Source organism: Cheilinus undulatus, linkage group 2 (genome assembly GCF_018320785.1).
Source record: "Cheilinus undulatus linkage group 2, ASM1832078v1, whole genome shotgun sequence".
In the NCBI taxonomy this organism is placed as follows: domain Eukaryota; kingdom Metazoa; phylum Chordata; class Actinopteri; order Labriformes; family Labridae; genus Cheilinus; species Cheilinus undulatus.
This window is the reverse complement of record NC_054866.1, coordinates 581,079-604,665: the sequence shown is the minus strand read 5'-3', so window position 1 is coordinate 604,665 and position 23,587 is coordinate 581,079. Positions and strand designations below refer to the sequence as shown.

General features: G+C 33.9%; 1 protein-coding gene across 2 annotated transcripts in view; it reads right to left on the bottom strand.

Annotated features, from left to right (window-relative positions):
* The window catches only part of atm (ATM serine/threonine kinase), a 65,062-nt gene that overhangs the window by 5,002 nt on the left and 36,473 nt on the right, over positions 1 to 23,587 (bottom strand). For both annotated transcript variants that reach the window (XM_041804832.1, XM_041804841.1), the window contains exons 49-58: positions 13,456 to 13,673; positions 12,204 to 12,411; positions 11,963 to 12,088; positions 11,148 to 11,285; positions 7,603 to 7,741; positions 6,772 to 6,854; positions 5,679 to 5,819; positions 2,359 to 2,475; positions 1,987 to 2,136; positions 1,554 to 1,719 (exon numbers count right to left, since the gene is read on the bottom strand). In XM_041804832.1, coding sequence (XP_041660766.1) covers positions 1,554 to 1,719; positions 1,987 to 2,136; positions 2,359 to 2,475; positions 5,679 to 5,819; positions 6,772 to 6,854; positions 7,603 to 7,741; positions 11,148 to 11,285; positions 11,963 to 12,088; positions 12,204 to 12,411; positions 13,456 to 13,673 — 1,486 coding nt within the window. The remainder of the gene's footprint in view (positions 1 to 1,553; positions 1,720 to 1,986; positions 2,137 to 2,358; positions 2,476 to 5,678; positions 5,820 to 6,771; positions 6,855 to 7,602; positions 7,742 to 11,147; positions 11,286 to 11,962; positions 12,089 to 12,203; positions 12,412 to 13,455; positions 13,674 to 23,587) is intronic.

Below are 23,587 nucleotides of genomic sequence, written 5' to 3'. Positions count from 1 at the left end.
GCATTATCCCTAACCACTCGCCAGACGCCAACAGCTGGCAGCAGAGAAATACGCTCCGTTATTTGGGACACACAGAGGAAGTCATGTGCCATTGCGGTACATCTCTGGCTTTCTGCCAGAAACTGCACCTGCGTTTGTTGTTTAGTTCATGGAGATGTGCTAGGAAGACAGTAGGCAAAATCCAATAAGACAACTCAGTGGAGTGTTTAAGAATAAGGCGTTTTGGGAGGAGGACACTGTAGGAGAAACTTAGAATTTAAGAGCTTGGGCCTGATCGACCAGATATCAGGATGAAGCAACAAAGCTGTTAAAAAGAGAGAGAAAGTCCACTGATGGCATATTAGACTCATAATGATGAGTAAGTATATCAATAAATAATAACATAATATTTTTGCTGCATTCAGGTCTGGCATTTATAGTTTTTACTCACTACTGAAGCAGTGACTACTGGCACCTTATGTCTTTTGTAAATGTCCATATTTAGAATAAATATTAAATTAGCACTTTAACATCATATTGTCATGTATTGAGTTGATTTGTGATAATGTGTGATAAGTTTAAAATTTAAGTTGACTGTGTTAAGAGTTAGTTACTTGTGGCTACTGATGACCCTTATTATAGCCATCTTATATATTAAATTAAATATTATATATAACATTTAATTATATACTGTATATTATTTGTTCACCAACCAAACAAATGCAGATGTAAAAAAAGGCATCTCAATATAACTTAACTCTCAGTGTAGTAACATTTTTGATGTACCTCACATACGTAACCTATCAGATTGGGATTTTGGTGTAGCCCCCCTGAAGAAAAACGCACCAGCCGCCACCTGATTACCAGGTAATTTATTTACTTTGACCCCTTTACTTAAAGTGAGTACTTCCTAAATAATTTTCAAATAAATTTTAGGATTAGGAATAGAGGTTCAATGTAAAATACCCCCAAATTACCACAGAATTGCAACAATATTACAAGAAATAACTTGATAATTAGAACACTTTTACAAGGTAAATACGTCCTTAATACTATCAGATTTCAGAGTTATTACTTGGTAAAATGCCAAGTCATTACTAGGTAATTTCCACCTTCCACCATTCTTGAAAAATTACTGGATAATTATACTTACTACTATAATATTACTGGGTGACTAAATGAAAGTGCTACCAAGTATAAGAAGGGCTCTATCAGAATAAATGACCCTGTGTTTTTGTCTTCTGTTTTTCATGGAGTGAACAGCTGCAAAATCTTCTTCATGGCTTGATAACTAAGTTTTGTTTAATACAGGAAATTTTTGCAATGAATGAAAAATCAGGACTTGGCAGACTCATTAGGACTTGGTGTGCTAGGTTTCTGTGCATAATATTCTTTATGGGATCTTGGATCCAACAAACAAATCTGACATAAAAGATCAGACTCAGTGTGCAAAGACAGTGACACCACTGACAAAATGAGCGTCCTTTGTAATTGAACGCTGACTTGTAATTTCAACACTGCATAATTGTAAAGGAATGCTCTAATTCATCAGAAAGACATACGACTGTCTGTACCTATAGAGGAGGTGGCCACGCTGCGAGTGTAGGCTAGTCGTTTCTCCATCCACACGGCGGGGTCCAGGAAGCGCTCCATACAGAAATACCTGAAGACGGGCCTGAAGTTCCTGCACACCTCACTGTAGACCTGGAGCTTTTCATCGAATGGTTGCCTCTGGGCCTCCTGTAAAGGCACACAGCAGTAGATTTAGTCATTATTTTAGATTAACTTCAGGGTTTTTATGCATTTATCAGACATGGCAGTGGATAGAGTTGTAAATTGGGTAGAGAAAGAGAGTAGAAAAAGAGCCACAGGATGAACTTGAGCCGGGGTCATACACTTAGAGGACTAATGCTCCTGTCTGTGAAATGTGTGGCCTCGCCGTACAGAAAATAAACAATACTGAGAGGGAAAAAGAGATTCTGCAGGTAAATCCCTTCTGACCAGTACCATCATCTTCTTGCGGCAGGCGAGGTTCGCCCAGTCCTGGGGTCTGAAGCGTTTGTGGGCTCCTTTGCTTGGATCCACCAGAAACTCCCCAATAGGCACCGTACCTGAGCACCATTCCAGCACGCCACTACGCTGCGAGAACGGTACCACCTGGGATGGATTAAGTTGGAATCAGAAAGCTGGTGATTCAACAGCAAGAGTTTTTATTTCTATTTCAACTACTACGATGATAAAAATTAGGAAATTACACACAAAGATCTACAGAAACATGTAAGAGCAAAACCTGATATATGATTCTCTTTAAAATGAAGAGGACAGCCTTGGATAAAAATTATCAGGTGAAACAACACTGGTGAATAATTCATGTCTTACCTTGTATCGTCTGATGTTGAGCTTCCTCTTGCGAGTGTCTGTGTTACGCTGCAGCAGCATGGAGCACATGCTGAAAACCTGCTGCATGACTGCATCCTGCCGCAGGTCGTCCTGGCCCTGAGAACACAAAGAACAAACAAAAAAAGAACAAATAAAACATCAAGGAAAACTGAGAAGCTTATACCACTCCGAATCAATATTCTAAATTCTAACAAATTATTAACAATAACCCTCATGAGAAGCTTTACCAACAGAAAGGTCATTAGAAAGTCTTTTAATACAGTGTGTTATATCCTATTCACTTTTTCAAAACGAAGCAAATACTCGGAACTATTTCTTGAGTGAACCACTGGGTGGAGTGACACTGTGCAGCAGCCATGTCTGGAGTGTAGTTCCGGCTTTGCATTTAACTTTAAAACATCTCCGTCTTGTAATGTTCCATGATTATTTCATAGCGTGGTGAATGTACAGGTCACAACTTGTCCACGAGCATTTCCTACATTTGCATTTACAAATGCAAAGAAAAAAAACAGAAATCTCAATCACACTTAAAAGCTTCAAAAACATCTTTAACACCCATTTTCTTAAAAATTGAATTGTGTGTTTTAAATGTAAATTGCTATCATTCCAGAGTTTAATCCCAGCAACAACAACAGGATGCTGAGGTCCTTATTCATGCTTTTGTCACGTTTAGATTATAGTAATGTCCTTCTGTCAGGTTTGCCAAAAAAGAGCCTTCGTGGTCTGCAGATGGTCCAGAACCCATCAGCTGGTAAATATGAGCACATTACTCCAGTGCTTGCCTCTCTTCACTGGCTACCTGTTCAGGTTAGAGCAGACTTTAAGGTGCTGCTGCTAACATATAAAATTGTAAATGGCATTGCCCTATCGTACCTGTCAGATTTGGTGAACCTGTATGTCCCCACTCGTGTTTTGCGTTTCAAGGGGACCAGGCTTCTGAGTGTCCCAAAGGTCCGTAAAAAGACGGCTGGGGAGCGTGCCTTTTCCTTTCATGCACCCGACATTGTGAAACAGTCTTGAAATCAGGCAGGCATCTTTCACTGATGTCTTTAAAGCAAAGCTGAAGACCCAGTTGTTTGCTGTTTCATATGAGTCTTAAATAGTTTGTTTTACTGATGTCCTCTTTATTTTTTCAGTATGTTTGTATATGTTTGTGGATTCTCTGATGTTTTTATTGTCAAGTTGATTTTATCTCTATGTACAGCACTTTGACTGAAAGCTCTTCAAAAATAAATTTATGATGATGATTATTATTATTATCAATAAAAACATGCCTCCTTTTCATGCCTTTTTGGGATTATTGGACAACAAATTTACAGAAACCTCTCAATTATGATGGCTCTCCTAAACTGAAAATAACTTATGTACTGAGTCTGGGACTAACTAGTCATTAAATTTCATACCAATAAATCAGTGTGAGCATAAAAACTCAGCTGAATCAATCATATGTATTGCTTGTTTTTGCAGTTTTATTAGACTTAAGTTGATGTCAAAAGGAGTGGCCAAAGGGGCTTTTTGTTAACCATGAAGCAGGAAGTAGAATTCTCAAGGGCTTCTAACACTTGTAGAACCACAACAAAACAAAACAAAACAAAAAAAAAAACAAAAAAACATGGATAAGCTGAGATGACTGATGTGATTAATGCTAGTGTGAGTGGCTTATCGGCTCAGTGGCATCCCCTAAAATATTTTTAAAAATCAGCCCCCACAGCAGGTTAGACGTAGGATTTTGAACATTTGTGGGCATATGTTAAATGTCAGGACCTACAGATCGACATCTTGGTCTCATATCATAAAACAAACAGGAAGTCTGATATCTGGATTTTTGTGGTTAAAAAAGAGTATTTCAGGGGTCATATTAGAACAAACTCCTCCAATTCAAACAACTTCATCTGTGGCGTACAGTCAAAAGAGATGGCGTTGGTGAAAAAAATATGAAAAACTTTTTCACTAGTCAAGGGCGTAGTCATGGCAGCTCAAAGTTTGTATCTCGCCACATCACAGGAATTTGCTCTCATGACACAAACAGGGACAAACTAGCCCTATATCTGTCAGACTTGAGTTGAATGTATTTCTTAACATATCAGCATACCAGTGTACAGTTATTTTTTTAAATTTAATCTATTTCACCAGGAAAAATCTCTGAGATCAAAAAGTTTCAAAGCCAAGACAGGCAGCACAGTGAACAAAGTGCAGCACAATGAGCAGCCAGCCAAGCAATAATAATAAAATAAATAATAAATAAAATAAATAATAGCAAACTAGAAAGCATTAATATTTGCAATAATTGAACCACAATGGTAAAAACCCCAAAGATCAGGCAGAACATCTACAAACTGATGTGTCTGCCTCCAAATCATCCAGAATCCTCTTGGAAGCTTCCAATTAGACCAAGTCACTGAGTTTGAGGCCCTGTAATAAATCGTTCCAGCCAAAGGGAAAAGTAGATTTACATGCCTATTTGCCAAGTTCAGTTCTGACCCGTGGGACAGAGAGAAAGAAAAGATCCTGAGACTGAATAAGGTAGATCTGATGTAGGTCAGGAGATATGAAGGAAGAAGGCCAAGAATAGCCATGTAAACAAGAATACGCCGGTAATTTAATCTAGGTGAAGACAGAAATGACCATCCAACATGTTCAGACGATAAACAGTGATGAGAGGGATTTAAAGTTAGTGAGGAAGCTCACAGATCCATGATGCACGGAGCATAAAGGGTGACTCGGTTACATGTGGTGCACATGTGTGCTATTCAGAATGTGCAGCAGGTGTAGCATTCTTAAATGTGTGCTTTACTGAAAACAATTTCTCAATTAAACTTATTTTTCTGCATGTGACATAAAATAACCTATATCAAAATCTAGGATAAAATCAAGGACCTGAAAAAGTGCTTTTTCACCATGACCCTCCAGGGTGTCAGATAGGGTTAATTATTCATTTAAGTGTCTTACAAGTGTTCCTGCAAACAGCCATGTAAGTACAAGCAGAGAGAAGAATGTCCTCATTCCAAAGATGTAAGAGCATGTTTGTGAACTAAAAAAACCCCTTTATGTTTGCCCTGGTACAAAAAACAAGATTAACCATTAGCTAGAGTCAAAATGAAATGGAAAAGAACTGAATTCAGACGTTAATTAAAAGTGACAGCTTTATCATCAAAGCCAGCATTCTTATCTAGAGAGAGAAAACACACAGGCAACAGCTGAGAGTGTTAATGCTCATGTTTGTAAAATAAACTCAACCTCATTTACCCGAGGACTCAAAGGCAAACGTCTAACACTCAGGGACAAACAACCACACACACCTTCACCAGCTGCCTCCTGCTCTTTCCGTCTGAACCAACACAGTCCAGGATCTTGGGCAGGTTGACTCCTCCAGCTAGGTGGTAATGGGGCAGAAAGGATCTGACAGTCACCAGGTTGTCATAGCAACCAGACGGATCCACCTATTAAGAAAACAAGAAACCCACACTTCATCAGTTCTCACAACTTTACAGTGCCGATAAAAAGTATTCACCCCCCCTTGAATGTTTTACTCTTTTATTAAATCAGTCATGGTCAATATAAATTTGCTTTTTGACAAATAAAATTACAAAAAAAAACTCTCTTTAATCTCAAGGTGAAAACATATTTCTCTAAAGTAATGTCATTTAAATAAAAATATGTAAGTGACTGACCTAATTCAACAGAGGTCCAGATAGCTGGTGCTGGTAGTCTCACTATTAGTGAATGGGGATTACCTGATTACAGTGAATGTTTACTATAAAAGATTGTAGTTTAAAGACACCTGTGTCTAGAAGGTCCAGTCACTGGTTGATCAGTATTCCAGGATACCATTACACCAGGAAGACAAAAGAACACTACACCCCAGAGTTCAGTTAAATCCATCATGAAGAAATGAAGGAATATGTCACATGTGTAAATCTGCCTAGATCAGACCGTCCTCACAAACTGAGTGAGCGTGCAAGAAGGAGACTAGTGAGAGAGGATGCCAAGACACCTATGACTACTCTGAAGGAGCTCCAAGCTTCAGCAGCTGAGATGGAGAGACTCTGCAGACAACAACTGTTGGCCGGGTTCTTCACCAGTCAGAGCTTTATGGGAGAGTGGCAAAGAGAAAGACACACTGCCGTGACCATGTCTTCATGCCTTGGTGCATTGGTTGCTACCATGTGATTGGCTGATTTAAGGGTAAATAAACTTAAGCTATTTATTACATACCAAGATGTGACTGTCGGACCTGGGGATTGAACCCCTAACATTCCTGTCAAAAGACAACTATCTACTGAGCCACAGTCGTCCTATTATGATTACATTTTTGCATTAATGAGCATTTGTACCTCATGAACTAACTGGTGAATGTATTTGTTGAAGTAGAGAGGTCTCATCTGTTTTTACCCTGATCTCCATTGTAGGGATGGCAACCTCATCAAGGTCTTTGATTTTCATGATGGGCTGATCTGCAGGGATGGGAATCGCTCCTGTAAAGAAGAGGCGACATAAATGGTGACTTTCAAAAGTCAAACAAACGCATCCTAACTTTAACAGCTCTATCTTGTCATCATAGTCTAAAAGATAATGAATGATTCTACAAACAAACAGGATTAAACGTTAGAATTTCTTGCAATAAAATTTTCTTTTATTAACATTTTTTAACCAAATAAATCTCAGAATTTCTGTAGTTATTCATGATCACTTTATTGCATTTTAAAACTCCACTGTTTTGCATTTAAAACCGTCTTTGTGTGTTTTTGGGGTTGTTGATTTCCTGTCTGGATACAAACGTGATTTTATTAGTAATTGGAAGATTATAACATGAACTTAATCATGGAAAAAGGAACTTGTTATGGATTGAAAATGAAATAAGGGGACAGCATTATTATTTTTTTATTTTTATTCTTATTTATTTATAATAAAAAAATTAGTAAAATAATACTGCCCTGTTATTTCATTTAGTATAGAGGTAAATTTATAAAAGGTCTGGAAGACGTCGGACGTCCACTGTCTGTGAGTTTTTAAAAGTGAAATGAGAGTTTAAGGAGTAGTGGTGGATTTATTTTACATCACTGTGGCTGCAGGGACAACACATGGCTAAACCAAAGTGCGCTAAAAGGGACAATTAATTATGCAATTAATCACAATCCAGAAAAGTGCACTAATTATGGACCTTAATTAATCACAATTAATCTTGACAGCCCTAAAAAAGTCTATTAATGCTAATGTACTTACGTTTCTCCTGCTTGTGCTTGCTGGCATCCATGTAAGCTAGAGTGATGTAGGCATCACACAGACGTTCAATCCCTCTGATCATCTCACCTCTCTTCTTCTTGATTGTGTGAATGATCTTACGGGCCACATCGGATCGCTCCTGCACAAGAAAAACAGTCGTTCATTTGAAAAACACGAGGGTACATTTCCTGCTTCAAAACTGGTGCAGAAGAGCTAAGGCATAATGAAATAAAAGTCTGTTAAAAAAAACTGAAAATACACTCATTTTCTCCAGATGAACAGAGATCTTTGATCTTTTGTGCACAAGAGAGAATCGTTCAAAAGATACATACATACATCCATATTTCAAACACTGACAAAAGCCAGAGAAAAGCCAGAGGAAGTAACATTTACTGCCAAAAGATCAGTGTTTTCTTTGAAATGTAGAAATATGATCACATGTTACTGTGGAGTCAGATACTAAAGGTAAGGACAAACTTTAGGGCTATCCTCCCAAGGCACATTAGTGTAAAAACCAGTGTTTACGTTCACCCGTTAACACTCACGATTAATGCTTTACAGAGAGTTTTTAAAACAGCAGCCCTCTTCCCTCACTCCAGGACATTGCAAACATCGGTTACTATTCCAGAGTAAAAGACACCATCACCGTCATGTCTAACCGTGGTCGTCACATATTTGCCATTCTTCCCTCAGGGAAGCGATATAGGTCCATTAAATCCTGCACCACCAGACTTATGGATAGTTTTCCTCCCAAGGCCATCCACTCTCCCATCAACACACACAATAACCCTTTCATTACCTCCATGACCTGTGCAATACTGTTTTAAAATCTGATTTTATTCCAGATTTTTTATACCCATGCCCTTACCTTGCCTCATCTTTTATGATGATTGTGTGTGCTTGTGTAAGGATTGATTTTATTGTATTTCGGAGTGAACGTGTGAGTGTTTTTGTAGTAATGCTGGGAGGGGCATGAGCAATTTTGTTGTATCTATGCAATGACAATAAAGGCTTCTATCTAATCCAGAAACCTTATCATTTAAACAAAGTAAATGTAAATTAATCTTTTGACTAAGTTTGACCACAACGTCCTCCTGTAGTCCTCCAGCGAGGATGATGCGTGCCTGGGGGGGTGAAGAGGTGGAAGTGAGAAGTGAAGAGACAGACACAGGTCTGCTTAAGGAAAAATATCGATTTAAAAAGCTGCTGAATGGAAGTTTAGAGAAAGCTAAAGTTAGCATTTTTGCTAACACCAACACGGGATGAAGCTGTGGTCGTCAGCCTACACTAACAGAGTGCAGCAGCCCTGGATTTGTCAACTAAATGCTAACTAGTGTAATCACTAGATGGGTCACCAAAGACTTCAGACCATCAATATCATTGAAGATGATTAGGGATGGGAATTGACAGGATTTTATCGATATGGATGCTGTTATCGATTCTTCTTAATGATTCGGTTCTTTGTCGATTTTCTTCCAGTGAATTTTCCTTTTGGATCACTTAAAATGTTAAACATCAAGTGTTTGGGAGAAGAACATGCTGAAATGTACAAAAATTATCTTTTGTAAATGTCTCAGTTAAAACAAGTGCTCTCTGGATCTAATCTGTGAACTTGAATTAGATTACAGTGCTACTGCTCATTTCTTTAAAAAATAAAATCTTAAACTAAATTTAAAACTAATCTCTGGATCCTAGTTTTCTGGAGGTATCAAAATAAATTGAACTCTTGTGCAAAATTAACAGTTCTTGGGCATAAAGATGCAGGTCATGCATTATACATCGCTGTTTGACAGATGTTTCACATTGCCCTGTGTGCGTCATTTTTGGAGAAATGAAGCCACACTGTTGACCGCTTTAGTCTGTTTTTGTGACAGATCACCAGGAATGGGTGGTAGAAGGTAATACTGTATCCTGGGGAATTAAAAACAGCCATGGTGATGCTTTGATTACCATCATGAAGACAGTGCCTTGTGATAAAGCACACATTAATAATAAATTACTCAAGAATATGTGTATTTTTCTACCCACAGCACCACTGCCTGTGTATTAACACGCTTAAAAAGTGATGACTTAACTGCTGTTTATGATGTCCGCACAGTTTTGCAAAGACAAACAAGCACATATATAGACCGGCGCTCGGATACTCATGTGCCATGGCTTGGCACAGCACAGGCACAGCTCTGGCACCGCAGTCTGGTCTTCCCTAAAGTCAAACCGTTAGACGTGCTCCGCTGGCTCCCATGCGATCAAAGACAATCTGAGTTTAAAAACTCTTTAACTCTTCTTTCTGGGTGTAGATCAGTGATCTTGCAGCAACCGTGTCAGGTACCGTTACCACCACTAAAGGTTTTTAAAACGTCTAAACTCATCTTTACCCGTCTGATGTAGAACGTAAATGAAGTTAATCAGTGATTGTTGGTTATTTTATGCGCTAAAGTATTCTGTAAATTTTTATAAGATCGTCGTAAAGTAAATTATTGGCAAGACAGAGCTCGCCATTGAAGCACAACGCGGACATAAATAATATAAATGTCCAATCTTTATCTGTTATTAAGCACATAGAACATTACTTCACATCCCCAGATTCTATGATATTAGATTAGGATTATCACTTCTCATCTTACCTGGGAGGAGGGGAGGGAGGAAAGAGCGCAAGTCTCTGTCATTGATAGAGAAAAGGAGAAACTTCATCGATCCCCTGCCCTGATTTTACCTGTTTTACTTATATAAATCACTTCTCCCGCTCCTGTAAGGTCTCCTTATAAACATGTTTTATTTTAGACTCGAAGCATTTTGATAAAGGATTAGCTGAAGTGCTGCAGAGGCGCGCTCCGCTTGTTGTGTTTATGTGTGCACGCCATCAAGTAATGTGTTTTTTTAAACACCTTGCCCCCAGCAAATGTTTATTTCCTCAACCTCTCTGTTCTTGTTTGCTGACTGCCTCATCGAGATAAAATGCAAATGATGTCGATTGATTGAGCCAATTGGAACCAGTTTTCGGTTCCCATCCCTAAAGACGAGGGGCTTCAAGGCAAAAAGTTTACATTCACTATACAGCAGCAGACATTTTGTACCTGATGTGTTTGTCTGCTGATCAGAGAACTATTCACACGGAATAAGTATTACCTGTGGACTTCTGTGTGTGCTGAAATATGCTCAGTCATTTACCCTGAAATTTTTACTCCAAAACCAATCTAGATTCGTACAGGATTAAAAATACAGACGTCCTGCGTGATTATTACATCTCAACTAAGCTGATATTTCAAAGTTTTAAAAGCAGTTTACCAAACTTGTACTTTTTTTTTTATCTCAAACCAAAATGCAAGAAAATTTCAAATTTTAAATATTTCAAATGTATGAGTAATCATGATAAATGACAGTGTATTTATGTCATTAACTTGATTATTTTTGTTAATCAATTACCAGCAATAGCTAAAACATTAACATCTGATTTTCTCTACTTTACTGGCCCTTTCATAAACTTTCTCTCCATTCCTACATTCCTCCTGCTCAACAGAAACGTAAAAATTTTAGTAAAGTCTCACCAGGTCAAATGGCGAGGACTGGCAAGCATTCTTCGACAGCCTAGATCTGCAAAAGCTCTCGTCTTTATTGGCGTTGACCAGGGCGAAGATGATGAAGAGGGTGTGGTGAGGGTGCTCTAGAGAAGCTCTGCAGATTAACTGATAGTAAGGAGAGAAAACAACTGAGCATGAAGTCTGTTATACATCAAGAGTGCATGTACAAAATGCCTCACTAATGTCTGAGAACTATGTGACAGCTTTTACACTTTTCAGGAGTTCCTGTTTAGTTGTTATTCTAAGTAACCCTGTTAAGATTTAAAATTAAGATACATTTTCTAATGAAATGTTCTTTGTTATGTTTAACTGTCTTGAGAATTTAGGGGGAATTTACTTCCTGTCCAGATAAAATCCTGCTTTATTTTGAAAGAAAAAATTAACTGATGGAGACATTAGCTTGACCATGGAAAGGTCAACTTCTTACAGTAAAAAAGAAAATGTTTGATATTATCAAAATGCAGAGTGTTTATGACTTCTCTACAGAGCCGTCTGAGCAAATCAGACATTAGGGGGCAGCAGGGTCCTTATTTTGCATCAGTGTGGAAGCAGAGGGATGCTACAGAGAGCAGCATCATGACCACTGCAATAACTAATAATGATGATACAATTTTAAATTTGAACGAGTAAGCTTCAGTCCTTAATCTCTTTGTGATTAGTGTGTAAATGCTGGCAGGTCTTAACAAAAGAGTAAATGTAGAAAACTCAGCTCTTAAAAGTTTAATGAGAACCATTTCAAACCAAATTAAGGGCAAAGTTAGCAATTTAAAGTCTTACAATACCTCGCTGAGAACATCATGGAAGCCTGTATCCTCAGTGATGCCGTTTGCCATTTTGGTTCCCATTCGAGCAGCCAGCTGATACATAAGAGGCAAAAACTTATAGGAGGGGATTTGCTTCACCCCTTTCTGAAACACATAGATATTAGGAAAGTATTAAGAAAAAGGCATTGAGTAAGTTAAGACTTTTGTCTTTAACTCTAAAGGGCAAAAACCTCCACACAACTTTGATGTGACGACCGACCTTCATCATTTCGTTAACGGCCCTAACATCAGCGTTCTCCAGCCAGAGTGAAGCCAGGCGGAACACCCAGGTGTCGTGCTCCTGTCCTTCCTCCAGACACTGGATATAGTTCTTCACTGCCTTACACAGGAAGCGCTGTCTGTCCGCCCGAAGGTTAGACAAGGCCTTCTCATCCAGCTCCAGCTCTCTCTGCACCTTTATGGTGTACCTGTGAAGTGAGATTTAGTAGACGTAATTGTTTAAATCTTTTCATGAGGACGTTAAAGGTTATTCTATGTTTTAAAGCACGGGTGTCAAATTCAAGGCCCGGGGGCCAAATGTGATGAATATATATATATATATCATCATAATTAGAACTGGCTCATCGGAATAAAGTCTGCAGGTTTCCTCCAGTATAGAAATGTAAATTTAACCTTGTTAAGTTATAAAAATATGGAAAAACAGAGAGCAAAGATAATTAGATAAAATTCAGGAATGAGGGAAAGAAATTAATTTGTGTTTTCATGTCATATTTTCATTTTGCATCCCAAGATTATGACTGAAACTTAAGATTTCGACTTTTTATTTCATATTTTGACATTTAAAATTCTTAATTTTGACCTTTTCTCTCATATTGTGACCTTTTAGATTTACAATATTTCATTTTAAATCATACTTTGACATTTTAAACCCCTAACGTTGCTTTTAATCCCATATTTTCTCTTTTTAAACCCCTGATCAAGAATTTTATCTTATATTTTGACAATTTTGAATTTTGTCTCATATTTTGACCTTTTTAATTCTTAATTTTGAATTTCATCTTCTATTTTGACCTTCCAACTCATGATTTTAACTCTCTATCTCATATATTTGCCTTTTAAAAACCTTATTTTGACTTTTAATTTTGTATTTTGACCTTTAGAACTTATAAAGTTGACTTTTTGTCTCAGATTTTTGAGCCTTTAATCTCATTTATTTATTTATTTAGCATTTATTTGACACAATAATATTGATGCTGTAATATTTAGTCATTTTGACTTTTTTTGTTTTGTTTTTTTTTTTTAGAAATCTTAAAATCATTCATCATCACTGTTTAATTTCCCCTGTAATTTATTACCTGGGAAAACTCGGTTGGTAGTTTTCAGTTAAATCTTGACTCTGTTAGGCCCTCAGGTTAGACCTGAATTCAGATTTCAGCCCCTGCTGTGATTGAGTTTGACACCCCTGTTTTAAAGATTGGGTTGTTAAAAAATACCTAAAAACCTGCACAGACCTGTTTGATGTCACTTTACGCTCCTTCATGAGGTCTACCTCTTCTTTGGCCTTTTCCAGCAGTGCCTGTTTGTTCTCAAACTCGGAGGAGTTCATGTATTTATCGATGCTCTGATACTGAGTGTCAGAGAAGCGTGCCAGTGACAGGAAGGCCTCTGTTCGCTGAGCTTCCAGCCGTGAGTCCTGAACTCCCGACTCCTCCTCAATCACTTCCACGGCCTGAGAGAACAGCACAGAGAAGGCTTTTACCTTTTTCAAAAGCTAAAAGTTAACATGACAGGAGTCTGGAGTCATAGTGACGCTTAAATAGGAAATACCACAACCTGGGGTTTTTAAAAATAACAACGGTATCGCTTTAATTATTGAGAGGAAGATGGTGCTGTGTAACAAACATGTTTATAATAAATGCCTTAAGAATATCTGTCTGTTCAAAGGAGCAGACCCTCTGCCTGTCTGAAGCAACGTTGTAATAGTTAACTAAAACTAACTAAATAACTAAAAATAAAATTCAAAAATCATTTTAGTTAACTGAAACTACATGAAAACTAAGCTTTACCAAAAAAATGAAAACTAACTAAAACTGTATAGTGTGCTAACAAAACTGACTAAAATAAAATAAAAATGGAGACGAAATATCCTTAGTTTTAGTCTTTGACACAACCAGACTGACTGGCACCTACACCAGAGTCTGGGGAGTGTAACATCCCCTGATCTGACTGGTTAAGACTTCACATAGTGGTAGTTTTATGTCTGGAGTTGTATTCAAACATCAACATTAAGTAAATAAATGATAAGTGAAGAGTAGTCTGTTTGAATATGTTTTTAAAAATGTATGATGCTCACTCAACCCTGACATCTATGTGTAAAAGACTAAAACTAATAAAAAGTAATAAAAATTAAAATAAAACAAAGCATTTGTGCAAAATAAAAACTAACCTAAACTAAACTAAACAAACAAACCAGCAGTCAAAACTAATAAAAACTAAACAAACAAACCAGCAGTCAAAACTAATAAAAACTAAACAAACAAACCAGCAGTCAAAACTAATAAAAACTAAACTAAACTAACAAACCAGCAGTCAAAACTAATAAAAACTAAACAAACAAACCAGCAGTCAAAACTAATAAAAACTAAACAAACAAACCAGCAGTCAAAACTAATAAAAACTAAACTAACAAACCAGCAGTCAAAACTAATAAAAACTAAACAAACAAACCAGCAGTCAAAACTAATAAAAACTAAACTAACAAACCAGCAGTCAAAACTAATAAAAACTAAACAAACAAACCAGCAGTCAAAACTAATAAAAACTAAACTAACAAACCAGCAGTCAAAACTAATAAAAACTAAACTAACAAACCAGCAGTCAAAACTAATAAAAACTAAACAAACAAACCAGCAGTCAAAACTAATAAAAACTAAACTAACAAACCAGCAGTCAAAACTAATAAAAACTAAACAAACAAACCAGCAGTCAAAACTAATAAAAACTAAACAAACAAACCAGCAGTCAAAACTAATAAAAACTAAACTAAACTAACAAACCAGCAGTCAAAACTAATAAAAACTAAACAAACAAACCAGCAGTCAAAACTAATAAAAACTAAACAAACAAACCAGCAGTCAAAACTAATAAAAACTAAACTAACAAACCAGCAGTCAAAACTAATAAAAACTAAACAAACAAACCAGCAGTCAAAACTAATAAAAACTAAACAAACAAACCAGCAGTCAAAACTAATAAAAACTAAACAAACAAACCAGCAGTCAAAACTAATAAAAACTAAACAAACAAACCAGCAGTCAAAACTAATAAAAACTAAACTAACAAACCAGCAGTCAAAACTAATAAAAACTAAACAAACAAACCAGCAGTCAAAACTAATAAAAACTAAACAAACAAACCAGCAGTCAAAACTAATAAAAACTAAACAAACAAACCAGCAGTCAAAACTAATAAAAACTAAACAAACAAACCAGCAGTCAAAACTAATAAAAACTAAACTAACAAACCAGCAGTCAAAACTAATAAAAACTGAACAAACAAACCAGCAGTCAAAACTAATAAAAACTAAACTAACAAACCAGCAGTCAAAACTAATAAAAACTAAACAAACAAACCAGCAGTCAAAACTAATAAAAACTAAACTAACAAACCAGCAGTCAAAACTAATAAAAACTAAACTAAACTAACAAACCAGCAGTCAAAACTAATAAAAACTAAACAAACAAACCAGCAGTCAAAACTAATAAAAACTAAACAAACAAACCAGCAGTCAAAACTAATAAAAACTAAACTAACAAACCAGCAGTCAAAACTAATAAAAACTAAACAAACAAACCAGCAGTCAAAACTAATAAAAACTAAACAAACAAACCAGCAGTCAAAACTAATAAAAACTAAACAAACAAACCAGCAGTCAAAACTAATAAAAACTAAACAAACAAACCAGCAGTCAAAACTAATAAAAACTAAACAAACAAACCAGCAGTCAAAACTAATAAAAACTAAACAAACAAACCAGCAGTCAAAACTAATAAAAACTAAACTAACAAACCAGCAGTCAAAACTAATAAAAACTAAACAAACAAACCAGCAGTCAAAACTAATAAAAACTAAACAAACAAACCAGCAGTCAAAACTAATAAAAACTAAACTAACAAACCAGCAGTCAAAACTAATAAAAACTAAACAAACAAACCAGCAGTCAAAACTAATAAAAACTAAACAAACAAACCAGCAGTCAAAACTAATAAAAACTAAACTAACAAACCAGCAGTCAAAACTAATAAAAACTAAACAAACAAACCAGCAGTCAAAACTAATAAAAACTAAACTAACAAACCAGCAGTCAAAACTAATAAAAACTAAACAAACAAACCAGCAGTCAAAACTAATAAAAACTAAACAAACAAACCAGCAGTCAAAACTAATAAAAACTAAACAAACAAACCAGCAGTCAAAACTAATAAAAACTAAACAAACAAACCAGCAGTCAAAACTAATAAAAACTAAACTAACAAACCAGCAGTCAGAACTAATAAAAACTAAACTAACAAACCAGCAGTCAGAACTAATAAAAACTAAACTAAACTAACAAACCAGCAGTCAAAACTAATAAAAACTAAACTAACAAACCAGCAGTCAGAACTAATAAAAACTAAACTAAACTAACAAACCAGCAGTCAGAACTAATAAAAACTAAACTAAACTAACAAACCAGCAGTCAAAACTAATAAAAACTAAACAAACAAACCAGCAGTCAAAACTAATAAAAACTAAACAAACAAACCAGCAGTCAAAACTAATAAAAACTAAACAAACAAACCAGCAGTCAAAACTAATAAAAACTAAACTAACAAACCAGCAGTCAAAACTAATAAAAACTAAACTAACAAACCAGCAGTCAAAACTAATAAAAACTAAACTAACAAACCAGCAGTCAAAACTAATAAAAACTAAACTAACAAACCAGCAGTCAAAACTAATAAAAACTAAACTAACAAACCAGCAGTCAAAACTAATAAAAACTAAACAAACAAACCAGCAGTCAAAACTAATAAAAACTAAACAAACAAACCAGCAGTCAAAACTAATAAAAACTAAACAAACAAACCAGCAGTCAAAACTAATAAAAACTAAACAAACAAACCAGCAGTCAAAACTAATAAAAACTAAACACACAAACCAGCAGTCAAAACTAATAAAAAATAAACTAACAAACCAGCAGTCAAAACTAATAAAAACTAAACAAACAAACCAGCAGTCAAAACTAATAAAAACTAAACTAAACTAACAAACCAGCAGTCAAAACTAATAAAAACTAAACACACAAACCAGCAGTCAAAACTAATAAAAACTAAACACACAAACCAGCAGTCAAAACTAATAAAAACTAAACAAACAAACCAGCAGTCAAAACTAATAAAAACTAAACAAACAAACCAGCAGTCAAAACTAATAAAAACTAAACAAACAAACCAGCAGTCAAAACTAATAAAAACTAAACACACAAACCAGCAGTCAAAACTAATAAAAACTAAACACACAAACCAGCAGTCAAAACTAATAAAAACTAAACACACAAACCAGCAGTCAAAACTAATAAAAACTAAACACACAAACCAGCAGTCAAAACTAATAAAAACTAAACAAACAAACCAGCAGTCAAAACTAATAAAAACTAAACAAACAAACCAGCAGTCAAAACTAATAAAAACTAAACAAACAAACCAGCAGTCAAAACTAATAAAAACTAAACAAACAAACCAGCAGTCAAAACTAATAAAAACTAAACTAAACTAACAAACCAGCAGTCAAAACTAATAAAAACTAAACTAACAAACCAGCAGTCAAAACTAATAAAAACTAAACAAACAAACCAGCAGTCAAAACTAATAAAAACTAAACACACAAACCAGCAGTCAAAACTAATAAAAACTAAACAAACAAACCAGCAGTCAAAACTAATAAAAACTAAACACACAAACCAGCAGTCAAAACTAATAAAAACTAAACTAAACTAACAAACCAGCAGTCAAAACTAATAAAAACTAAACTAACAAACCAGCAGTCAAAACTAATAAAAACTAAACAAACAAACCAGCAGTCAAAACTAATAAAAACTAAACAAACAAACCAGCAGTCAAAACTAATAAAACTAAACTAACAAACCAACAGTAAAGACTAATAAAAACTAAACTAAACTAACAAACCAGCAGTCAAAACTAATAAAAACTAAACACACAAACCAGCAGTCAAAACTAATAAAAACTAAACAAACAAACCAGCAGTCAAAACTAATAAAAACTAAACAAACAAACCAGCAGTCAAAACTAATAAAAACTAAACTAACAAACCAGCAGTCAAAACTAATAAAAACTAAACAAACAAACCAGCAGTCAAAACTAATAAAAACTAAACACACAAACCAGCAGTCAAAACTAATAAAAACTAAACAAACAAACCAGCAGTCAAAACTAATAAAAACTAAACAAACAAACCAGCAGTCAAAACTAATAAAAACTAAACAAACAAACCAGCAGTCAAAACTAATAAAAACTAAACTAACAAACCAGCAGTCAAAACTAATAAAAACTAAACAAACAAACCAGCAGTCAAAACTAATAAAAACTAAACTAACAAACCAGCAGTCAAAACTAATAAAAACTAAACTAACAAACCAGCAGTCAAAACTAATAAAAACTAAACAAACAAACCAGCAGTCAAAACTAATAAAAACTAAACTAACAAACCAGCAGTCAAAACTAATAAAAACTAAACAAACAAACCAGCAGTCAAAACTAATAAAAACTAAACTAACAAACCAGCAGTCAGAACTAATAAAAACTAAACTAAACTAACAAACCAGCAGTCAAAACTAATAAAAACTAAACACACAAACCAGCAGTCAAAACTAATAAAAACTAAACAAACAAACCAGCAGTCAAAACTAATAAAAACTAAACAAACAAACCAGCAGTCAAAACTAATAAAAACTAAACTAACAAACCAGCAGTCAAAACTAATAAAAACTAAACACACAAACCAGCAGTCAAAACTAATAAAAACTAAACACACAAACCAGCAGTCAAAACTAATAAAAACTAAACACACAAACCAGCAGTCAAAACTAATAAAAACTAAACACAAACCAGCAGTCAAAACTAATAAAAACTAAACAAACAAACCAGCAGTCAAAACTAATAAAAACTAAACAAACAAACCAGCAGTCAAAACTAATAAAAACTAAACTAACAAACCAGCAGTCAAAACTAATAAAAACTAAACAAACAAACCAGCAGTCAAAACTAATAAAAACTAAACTAAACTAACAAACCAGCAGTCAAAACTAATAAAAACTAAACACACAAACCAGCAGTCAAAACTAATAAAAACTAAACACACAAACCAGCAGTCAAAACTAATAAAAACTAAACTAACAAACAAGCAGTAAAAACTAATAAAAACTAAAATAAAAAACCTTCTGTCATAACTAATAAAAACTAAACTAACAAACCAGCAGTCAAAAATAATAAAAACTAAACTAACAAACCAGCAGTCAAAACTAATAAAAACTAAACTAACAAACCAGCAGTCAAAACTAATAAAAACTAAACAAACAAACCAGCAGTCAAAACTAATAAAAACTAAACAAACAAACCAGCAGTCAAAACTAATAAAAACTAAACTAACAAACCAGCAGTCAAAACTAATAAAAACTAAACAAACAAACCAGCAGTCAAAACTAATAAAAACTAAACAAACAAACTAACCAGCAGTCAAAACTAATAAAACTAAACTAACAAACCAGCAGTCAAAACTAATAAAAACTAAACAAACAAACCAGCAGTCAAAACTAATAAAAACTAAACAAACAAACCAGCAGTCAAAACTAATAAAAACTAAACTAAACTAACAAACCAGCAGTCAAAACTAATAAAAACTAAACAAACAAACAAATCAGCAGTCAAAACTAATAAAAACTAAACTAAACTAACAAACCAGCAGTCAAAACTAATAAAAACTAAACACACAAACCAGCAGTCAAAACTAATAAAAACTAAACTAAACTAACAAACCAGCAGTCAAAACTAATAAAAACTAAACACACAAACCAGCAGTCAAAACTAATAAAAACTAAACAAACAAACCAGCAGTCAAAACTAATAAAAACTAAACTAAACTAACCAGCAGTCAAAACTAATAAAAACTAAACTAAACTAACAAACCAGCAGTCAAAACTAATAAAAACTAAACTAAACTAACAAACCAGCAGTCAAAACTAATAAAAACTAAACTAAACTAACAAACCAGCAGTCAAAACTAATAAAAACTAAACAAACAAACCAGCAGTCAAAACTAATAAAAACTAAACAAACAAACCAGCAGTCAAAACTAATAAAAACTAAACTAACAAACCAGCAGTCAAAACTAATAAAAACTAAACTAAACTAACAAACCAGCAGTCAAAACTAATAAAAACTAAACTAAACTAACAAACCAGCAGTCAAAACTAATAAAAACTAAACAAACAAACCAGCAGTCAAAACTAATAAAAACTAAACTAAACAAACAAACCAGCAGTCAAAACTAATAAAAACTAAACTAAATTAACAAACCAGCAGTCAAAACTAATAAAAACTAAACTAAACTAACAAACCAGCAGTCAAAACAAATAAAAACTAAACTAACAAACCAGCAGTCAAAACTAATAAAAACTAAACTAACAAACCAGCAGTCAAAACTAATAAAAACTAAACAAACAAACCAGCAGTCAAAACTAATAAAAACTAAACAAACAAACCAGCAGTCAAAACTAATAAAAACTAAACACACAAACCAGCAGTCAAAACTAATAAAAACTAAACACACAAACCAGCAGTCAAAACTAATAAAAACTAAACACACAAACCAGCAGTCAAAACTAATAAAAACTAAACAAACAAACCAGCAGTCAAAACTAATAAAAACTAAACACACAAACCAGCAGTCAAAACTAATAAAAACTAAACAAACAAACCAGCAGTCAAAACTAATAAAAACTAAACTAAACTAACAAACCAGCAGTCAAAACTAATAAAAACTAAACAAACAAACCAGCAGTCAAAACTAATAAAAACTAAACACACAAACCAGCAGTCAAAACTAATAAAAACTAAACTAAACTAACAAACCAGCAGTCAAAACTAATAAAAACTAAACTAACAAACCAGCAGTCAAAACTAATAAAAACTAAACAAACAAACCAGCAGTCAAAACTAATAAAAACTAAACACACAAACCAGCAGTCAAAACTAATAAAAACTAAACAAACAAACCAGCAGTCAAAACTAATAAAAACTAAACAAACAAACCAGCAGTCAAAACTAATAAAAACTAAACTAACAAACCAGCAGTCAAAACTAATAAAAACTAAACTAAACTAACAAACCAGTAGTCAAAACTAATAAAAACTAAACAAACAAACCAGCAGTCAAAACTAATAAAAACTAAACAAACAAACCAGCAGTCAAAACTAATAAAAACTAAACTAAACTAACAAACCAGCAGTCAAAACTAATAAAAACTAAACACACAAACCAGCAGTCAAAACTAATAAAAACTAAACAAACAAACCAGCAGTCAAAACTAATAAAAACTAAACACACAAACCAGCAGTCAAAACTAATAAAAACTAAACAAACAAACCAGCAGTCAAAACTAATAAAAACTAAACTAAACTAACAAACCAGCAGTCAAAACTAATAAAAACTAAACAAACAAACCAGCAGTCAAAACTAATAAAAACTAAACTAAACAAACAAACCAGCAGTCAAAACTAATAAAAACTAAACTAAATTAACAAACCAGCAGTCAAAACTAATAAAAACTAAACTAAACTAACAAACCAGCAGTCAAAACTAATAAAAACTAAACTAACAAACCAGCAGTCAAAACTAATAAAAACTAAACTAAACAAACAAACCAGCAGTCAAAACTAATAAAAACTAAACTAAACTAACAAACCAGCAGTCAAAACTAATAAAAACTAAACACACAAACCAGCAGTCAAAACTAATAAAAACTAAACAAACAAACCAGCAGTCAAAACTAATAAAAACTAAACACACAAACCAGCAGTCAAAACTAATAAAAACTAAACAAACAAACCAGCAGTCAAAACTAATAAAAACTAAACTAAACTAACAAACCAGCAGTCAAAACTAATAAAAACTAAACTAAACTAACAAACCAGCAGTCAAAACTAATAAAAACTAAACTAAACTAACAAACCAGCAGTCAAAACTAATAAAAACTAAACAAACAAACCAGCAGTCAAAACTAATAAAAACTAAACTAAACAAACAAACCAGCAGTCAAAACTAATAAAAACTAAACTAAATTAACAAACCAGCAGTCAAAACTAATAAAAACTAAACTAAACTAACAAACCAGCAGTCAAAACTAATAAAAACTAAACTAACAAACCAGCAGTCAAAACTAATAAAAACTAAACTAAACAAACAAACCAGCAGTCAAAACTAATAAAAACTAAACTAAATTAACAAACCAGCAGTCAAAACTAATAAAAACTAAACTAAACTAACAAACCAGCAGTCAAAACAAATAAAAACTAAACTAACAAACCAGCAGTCAAAACTAATAAAAACTAAACTAACAAACCAGCAGTCAAAACTAATAAAAACTAAACAAACAAACCAGCAGTCAAAACTAATAAAAACTAAACTAACAAACCAGCAGTTAAAACTAATAAAAACTAAACTAAACAAACAAACCAGCAGTCAAAACTAATAAAAACTAAACTAAATTAACAAACCAGCAGTCAAAACTAATAAAAACTAAACTAACAAACCAGCAGTTAAAACTAATAAAAACTAAACTAAACTAACAAACCAGTAGTCAAAACTAATAAAAACTAAACAAACAAACCAGCAGTCAAAACTAATAAAAACTAAACAAACAAACCAGCAGTCAAAACTAATAAAAACTAAACACACAAACCAGCAGTCAAAACTAATAAAAACTAAACACACAAACCAGCAGTCAAAACTAATAAAAACTAAACACACAAACCAGCAGTCAAAACTAATAAAAACTAAACAAACAAACCAGCAGTCAAAACTAATAAAAACTAAACTAAATTAACAAACCAGCAGTCAAAACTAATAAAAACTAAACTGAAATCAAACACAGGAAGTGAAAATGAAATAACAATAAAAACTAAAGAAAATTCCCAAACTATTATAACCTTGGTCTGAAGATGTTTTAGCAGTGGTGACAGAACTCCTGTTTATGATCTCTGTTTATACGTCAAACAACAAACGAGGACTGATAAGGACTTGTGCATTTATTCTGGAAACAACGACCCAGCGCTCTGGTCTCCTGAAGTCAAACTATTAAATGTACACTGCTGCTGTGATCCTGAGCAATGTGAGTTCAAAAACTCTTTAATTCTTCTTTCTGAGGGTAAATCAGTGATGAGGGATGATCTGAAGTTAACTGTTAATAACTCTACACTGCTGCAGCGATATCAGGCACATTAAAAAAAAACTCTGAATTTTTAAAGGTATCTTTACCCCTTTATATGTGAAGTTTAGATGAACTGAATAGGCCATCTGTAACTTTATA